This window comes from Marmota marmota, unplaced genomic scaffold (assembly GCF_001458135.2).
Source record: "Marmota marmota marmota unplaced genomic scaffold, marMar, whole genome shotgun sequence".
NCBI lineage: Eukaryota > Metazoa > Chordata > Mammalia > Rodentia > Sciuridae > Marmota > Marmota marmota.
Window position 1 is genome coordinate 48,125,941 of NW_026000005.1, and position 7,886 is coordinate 48,133,826.

Genomic DNA, 7,886 nt, shown 5'->3' on the forward strand with positions numbered 1-7,886 from the left:
TTTCTTAGGAAAGGTATGGCCTGAGGCCATGCTCATGCACAATTCAGGAATGCTTGTGTTTCAGAGTGGAGCCTTGGGTACCTTGTGGCTGGATGAATTGGAGGTGTAGCAGGCCTAACTCCACATTTGTCTTAAATGCACAGACATGGGAATCTCTCTATGAGAAGTCTGTCATTGGCCCTGATTTTTTGCTGATTAGGGATACTGTTTGACTTTCTAATTGAAGGCATTGTAAACCCTTTGACAATTTGGAATCCAGAAAGTGGGACCTTCCCTGTGTTGGTGAGGTGAATGTGATGAGCATTGAGCTGGGCAGGAAAGAAACCATCTAGGACTGAAGCTAGGTTGAACTTCCCATTGGGCTTTTTATGGCAACCAGCTCTGCTGGTCTGAGGTTCGCCTGTATCTGTGTTGAAGCATCTTATCTGACAGCAACACTGAAGGTCCAGCAAGGTGCACACGCTGGTCACCATGATCCCCGCCTCCTCACTGCCATTTCCACCAGGGTTGCCTTTGAGGTGATAGTGGAGTGGGGTCCTGGAGGGATCATGGAATGCTAGGGTGGCTGGATGATGGCCGCATGTCTCCTCTCCTTCTGTGGAGCCATGTTCCAGGGAAAGCATCCTGTGTGGTGGTGTGGATGTCTGGGGAAGGAGGAGGGTTGGCGTTGTCAGAGTGAGACCTACTTCCTCCTCTTCCAAGCCAAGTGTGACTCAGTTTTGCAGACTGGTTGGGTGGCCTCAGGCTTATGCCCAAGTGTTGGAGTGTCAAAGGTGTCCTGGTCTGAGGATGATTGTTCACTGAGCTTTCTGTGTGGAGGTGGATTCTGAGACTCCAGATCACACGTATTGTTGTTGTCACTCTCCTCCTTCCGATTTTCTAAAGACAATGATGTAACATGATAGTTGCCAAAGCAGTGATACAGCCAGTATCTGGTATCATTCAGGGTCTTGAAGGAACCACTGTGTGTTCCTAACAAGGGTGATGCCCCTAGTTTGTGGAATCGCTCTCTTGACTCTCCCTGTGGTATTATTGGAGAAATGCCACTGTGCTCACCTGTGAAGCTATGTAAAACTGCCTAATGCAGTTGAGTCCAGTGGAACAAACTGTTGCTGTGTACTTTTCTCTGGCTGGACATAGTGTGGGTCCTGTGGAAGGAGGGTGAGAACATGGAGACTTTATGTCCACAAAGAATGCTCACTAGAGTGTGGGAGAGAAGCACTTACATCCCTCAGGGAGGGCTCATGGGTCATGGATCCACAACAGATCTCTAAATCTCTGGTTGGGACATGAAATCATACGGGAAGTCAGAGGCATTCTCCATAATGCTGAGGCAAGCATTGACTAGGTGATGACCTGCTGCTCTGGAGGAGTCAAGAGAAAGCGAGTTACTAGAGATGGTGGCCACATAGGGTCAAATGTAGCGGGCTCTCAATCCTGTTGTGGCATTTCAGAGGCCTCAGAGGGTTTGGGAATGGAGCATGCCTCCTGTTGAAAGTAGAAGAGACAGCAGCAGAGTGTGTCCATGGCACATTCAGTGATGAACCACCATTCACTGGCCGGGAGCAGGTCAGTACTGAGGCCCTTCCAGGAGTTCCTTTGAAGCTGGATCTCCCATTTCATTCTAAGCAAAGAGTCTCTGGTGCTATGAAGATAAAGTCTGGGTTTTATTTTGAACAAATTCTAAAATGTAATGTTTATTGTGGTTTGCCTTTTAATCCTTCCAGATGACAAAGTCCCAATCCATTGCCTAGTAATTCTGTTATTAAATTCACATTGTGGTACAGGGCATGATGCTCCTAGGAGGCAAAGATCATAAACCTGGAGAACACATAAGCCGGATAGGTCAACAGATGTTATTCATTAATCAAGGCTCCTCTGAGTAAATGATTGACAGCGGGCATAATACATTTTCACAAATTGGTGAGCACACCCACATGAACTATACCTGGACTTCTGCCTACTGTATCCCTTGAGCTTTGTGTCCAAGCAGCTGGATTGTTGGGAGCTCAGCTATCCCATGGCTCCTGCTCTTTTGCCTGCCGCCCTTCCTCTGTGTGTGAGTTTGCTGCTGGCATCTGGCTCTGCCCAGGCAGGCAAGCTGCTGGTGGTGCCCATGGATGGCAGCCACTGGTTTACCATGCGGTCAGTTGTGGAGAAACTCGTCCACAGAGGGAATGAGGTGGTTGCTGTCATGCCAGAGGTGAGTTGGCAACTGGGACAGTCACTGAATTTTACGATGAAGACTTATTCAACTTCCTACACTCTGGAGGACTTGGACAGAGAATTCAAGATTTTTGTTGACACTCAATGGAAAACTCCAGAACAAAGTATGTATAGTGCAGCAATGGGTTCATCCAAAGCATTTTTTGACATCACTTTTTCACGGTGTAGGAGTTTGTTTAATGACAAGAAGCTAGTGGAATACTTAAAGGAGATCTCTTTTGATGCAGTGTTTTTGGATCCTTTTGATGTGTGTGGCCTAGTTGTTGCCAAATACTTTTCACTTCCATCCGTGGTCTTTACCAGGGGAGTGTTTTGCCATCACCTTGATGATGGTGCACAGTGTCCCAGTCCTCTGTCTTATGTTCCCAGAGTTTTCTCGATGTCCTCAGATGCTTTGAGTTTCATGGAGAGAATAAGGAACCATCTAATCTACTTGGAAGAGCATTTATTTTGCCCTTATTTTTTCCAAACTGCCTTGGAAGTTGCCTGTGAAATTCTCCCAACACCTGTCACAATAGGTGATCTCTTCAGCCAAATATCTATTTGGTTGTTACGAACTGACTTTGTTTTAGAATATCCCAGACCTGTGATGCCCAACATGATCTTCATTGGTGGAATCAACTGCCACCAGAGAAAGCCACTACCCAAGGTATGTTGTGTCTCCTTTAGCACACTGCGGAAAACCTAGCTTTGGGAGTTAAGAAAGATCTCTTACTGAGCTGTGATTCCTTTAATATCCATTGTATCTGGCATTTCTTCCTGGGTTAACAATTGTTTGGTGACTATTCATTACGTGTGGGTTAGCAAATGCTATAAAGCTGTCCTCATTGATATTTATGTGTATATCAGTGATCGAATTCATATCATTTCTTTTTTTATCTGTTTGCTTGTTTGTGTTTGGTGTTGCTGGGGATTGAACTCAGTGCCTTGTGTATGTTCAGCAAGCACTCTACCAACTGAGCTGTATCCCCAGGCCCCATTCATGTCATTTTTATGCTCTCTTTCTATTACTGCTTCAGAAAAACCCTGAGAAACATATTAGGATGTGAACCATTTTATTATTAATTTTTTGCCAATCCTACAGGCAAGTATTCTTAGCAGTTTTGTATGCATGTTTTCTTTTTATTGAAGTTATTGAATATGTATGCATTTATCTTATGCAAAATTTATACCTATTTTATTCAATAATATCTAATAGTGAAGTGTACATGAGTTCTTTTTTTAATTTATTTATTTTTTTTGTACATGAGTTCTTTACCTTGCATTTTCACTTGGCAATGTGTTGTAGTCATGTTCACCATTCAGTACTTAGGAAGTTAACTTCTTCATTTAGTAATTGCATTGAAAGCTTTAAGGACCTTTTTCTTTTGAACCCACCAATGGTGATAGATATTTAATGGTTTTTTCTGCTTTTTGCCTCTTTGAACAAGACTGCAGTAACCATTCTGAAGTATTCTCTTTCCACTCTTGTGTTTCCCTACTTTTGCTGTTTTCTTTGTATCCTAGGAGCGTCTTAGGAGTAGAGCTGTTGGTTAGTTGCTATGCTCATGTTATGCTTAACTAACCTTCAGAGTCTTGAGCAACCCCTCCTCTATGATCAGCAGTGTATGGGAGCTGTAGCTTTTAATACCTTCTCCAGCTCCAGATGTTATAAATTTTAAGTTTTGTTAATTTTATGAATGAAAAATCAAGCATTGGTTTTTGCTTTCTGTTTCCATAATATGTGGGCATTTGCATTTCATGGGATTTTACTATTCACATTTGTTAGCCATTTTTAATATGGCTATCTGTCTTTTTAGAACTAGTTTCTTTAATTCTCTATTTGGATATTAATCCAGCTTTTTAGTATGTGGTATGAATAAATGTTTTGGAGCTGTTCTTTATGTTTGGCATGTAGGATTTTTGATTTCGCGAGTCAAACTGGTAAAGGTTTTCTTTAAGAGTTCAGGATCCCAATTTGTTTGTGTCTTTCCTTACCTGAGATGTAGAAACATTTTTGCACATCATTTTATTTTTTTCAACTCTTCCAGTGTTGCTGTTTTCTTTTTGCAAAAAGACCTTTAAGTACACTTTGGAAACATCTAATTGTATTAGTTTTCTCCAAGGATAGTCCTGTGTCCCAACTTCTTTTGATCCTAATTCTGTTCTTCATTCATTGCACTGAAGTGTCTGTGTGTGTGTGTGTGTGTGTGTGTGTCTATTTATGTGGCACGAATGTGGCCCTGTGTTATTAGGAACATAGCACAGCTCTTTTATATGTGCTATGAATATTTTTCCAATTGGTTAACTCTTCCGTATAATTTTCTCTACTTCAACCTTTTAGGTTTTTCCAAACCTGACTCATGGACACATTATTTGCAGATTATGTTTTGTTGCTTCTTGTTCCTCCAGTGTTAAGAGCATTTTTTATTTTCTCAAATAATAGTCTACTATCAGAACTCAGTTTAATACTAATTCCATTATCTGTCACTTTAATTACACTATATACATATTATTGTAATTTTCTATGTGCTGGTCTGTGCTCAGAACTGTTTTATTCCACTGCCTTATTTTTCTGTTTATGCTGCAGAATGTGTTTTGATTAAGAAGATTTGAATACTTGGGAGGACAAGGCCTATAGTCCCTATTCATATTTCTAATTTATCATGTGATCCTCATAACGTGTTCTTTTTCATAAAATTTAAAGTTATTTTGTTGAGGTCAGAAATTTAAAAGTAATTATGATGTTTCAGTGAATATTACATTACTTATTTTTACTCATGTGAGAACGATTGAAAAGTTTATTTTTTCTTTTTTCACCCAAGAATATGTATTTCTTTTTACTTGTGCATATGTCTTTTAAAATATCTATCAGGTGCTTCATTTACATAACATCTTTTTTCTTACAATTGTTTAGACATTTTTTGAGCAAAGGCAATTTTCATTTTCTGAAGTTTAAAGAACAAGTTTTGCAACTTTATGTCCAGCTTATTCCTATTTTTTCTTTTTCAGTTCCAATATTTATTATCTGTGTAATACCATGTATATTTATTGGACCCAATACCTGAAAAACACTGTGATTTAGGCAGTTTAAAGTAGGATTCAATTCTTTGCAACTGAAAAGGTCTTGATGAATACAAAAGTACTGTAACTAGATTATAGTGGAGCAGGCTGTGTTATCTCAGTGTGTGATTTTATTAGGGATGGACTATGGGTGTTTCATCTGTTGCATGTTCATTAGAGTTTGTAACAGTTCCATTCTCTTATATATTCACAGGTATTTAGTAAAAGTATCCTTTTAGCCAACTGGTGGGATAGTGAAAGATTTCTCATTCTAAAGGCTGGGAGACTACAGTGTTAGGGGTGTGAAAACCATACACAGCTTTCTGCATTTGGCAGGGTTTTTTTTTTTAAGAGTTTGTTTGACCAGCTGGTAGAAACACAATATAATGCTCCTTGAAAACACTGGGAGGCGACAGTTGTAGGTGAGTCAAAGCCAGGCATGGTTTCCTGTTCTTGCTAAGACCAAGCAAGGAGATGCATGTGGAAGGACCATAAAAAGCGGATCCATTTAAAAGCTCTTTCCCCTTTGTCCTAGATCAGTACAGTGCCAAGCAGCACCCAGGCCCTATGCATGCCCTGCCCTCCACCCTAGATTTCCTGAATGAACACTGAGATTGACATGGCTCATGGTGTCACAAGAGTGGCTTAGAGATCCAGAGCTGCATAGGATTTTATATCACCATCAAATAGAAATGTCTATAAAATATGGAACATATGGAACTTCACAGATTTTTTAATATGCTTGGTTTATATAATACACTTATAGTTTGAAAGAGTAAATAAAATATTTGGTTTTATATGTGCATAGAAGATGTGTGTGTGCACGAGTTTTCACATATTGGAAGATTATGTATTTATGTATAATTTATGAATATAAACATAAAGCAAAATTTTCAGAGGGCCCTTTGATTAAGATCCTGGGGACAGCACATGTACAAGTGTAAATTTTCATCCAAAGAGCTATGAAATGTGTGTGTTTCTGCATCCTTATTTCAGAGGAGTAGGTGTCTCTCAGGAAAGCATTCAGTGTTTGTATTGCTGGAGGAGAGGTGTCATAGTCTGAACTGCATCTGTCTAGTGAAAAGGAAGCATTGGTGAAACTGTTGTGTTAATGTTTTTCCCCTTATATATTTGTATTGTTCTTGTATAGCTCCAACATCCCTCTTTTGCGGAGAAAGACAATGTTAACAGTTCCCAATATCAACAGTACATTATCTAAGCACAAGTTTTCATTATTAATACATTTATAGTTAGATTCTAAGTCTATAGATATTGGTTTTAATTATTACTTAAGAATATATTCATTAGTTTCATAAAAGGCATACCATATCTGGTGGCATATAGAAAACAATTTCAGATGAAGGATGTTATACTTAGAGGGAAAGGAGTGAGGGTATGAGGTTAAACTAACTTAGCACCTTTGGAGAACTCTAACCAATAGACTGGTAATTTATGGAAGAATGTATAGACTCAACCTCCTATCTGTATTTAGATAGTTACCCTATGTTTAGATAGCAAATGTTAGGAGATTGAAAGTTGGATAGAGAGAATACGAATGAAGAAAAAGAAAAAAAAACACGGAAGAAAAGAGAAATAAGAGAGAAGGAAAAGGAAAGTAAGATAGAAATAAAGAAAAAAATGGGGGGAAGGTGGGGTATATGCAGTTCCTCTATATTATATTACTTTGGTAATTCGGTTGTTCATGCACAGTTCTTGGTTTCACATATGTTGAAGTTGTGGAAGAGAGAGAAGAAAAGAGAGAAAGAAAGAGAAAAAAAAAGTCTCTCAGAACACTGTTTTCCTTGCTTCCAGTAGGTGGCGTTGTCTATTCCTAGCTTGAGCCTCTGTATTCAGGGTGGTGGGTATAGCCAGTGTGAAAGGACATGAGCTTCCACCTGTATCTTCCCTACTCTAGTCTCTGAGGTGGAAACCAGGTGCCTGTACAGTTGTTGTTTTGCGTTGATAGCTACAACCCCCAAAAGCTTGTGGGAAATATTTTGAGTTATGGCAGCTAAGGGTGGGGGAGTTGGAAACCGGGTACCTGGATCAGCCGCAGAACCATGCTGGTAGCCACACCCCTTTGATGGGTTTTAAGGGTTGATGGGCTTCCTCTGGACTAGCACAAGGGGCGGGACCGGGCTTCCTCCTTCGGTCTGGCTTGGCTGGCGCCCAAGCATTGGTGATTGAATGTGTGATTGTATACATATGTTGTGTGTGTGTCAAGGGCATGGGTTTGTGTGCCTTGTTCAAGTGCCACGTAGGAAATTTTAACGATGGCATCTTATAACCCAAAATCCAAGAGTCTCTTCAGAGGAATTGCAGTGGTGTGATAGAACACTTGAGAGCTCATAGATCATCATTCAGGAGAACTAAAAGTAGTTTCAATGGGAAAAAGTAATCACTTCTAGTCTTTTGCATTTATTGGTGAGTTTCATTAGAATTGATGACTCGGGTCCTTCTCTTTACTTTCAGGGCATTTTTAGCTCTGGTGAACTGGGGCTGGGATACAGTTACACCACAAATTAGGTTTGTGCTTCCCTGATTTCTCTCATATTCTGGCTCTATTCCCAAAATCCAGTTTTAAATATAGCTATTCATGTGTAAGTCCCTAGCTCCTT

The 7,886-nt window shown here is 39.9% G+C and overlaps 2 protein-coding genes across 2 annotated transcripts in view; both read left to right on the top strand.

Annotated features, from left to right (window-relative positions):
- LOC107138814 (UDP-glucuronosyltransferase 1-2) overlaps positions 1-7,886 on the top strand; it is a 107,436-nt gene that overhangs the window by 19,074 nt on the left and 80,476 nt on the right. The gene's annotated exons all lie outside the window — the stretch shown is intronic.
- Positions 749-7,886, top strand: part of LOC107138816 (UDP-glucuronosyltransferase 1A8-like) — a 19,552-nt gene continuing 12,414 nt past the window's right edge. The window contains exon 1 of the mRNA XM_015481601.2: positions 749-2,875. Within this exon, the coding sequence (XP_015337087.2) occupies positions 2,021-2,875 (855 nt within the window). The 5' untranslated portion in view covers positions 749-2,020. The remainder of the gene's footprint in view (positions 2,876-7,886) is intronic.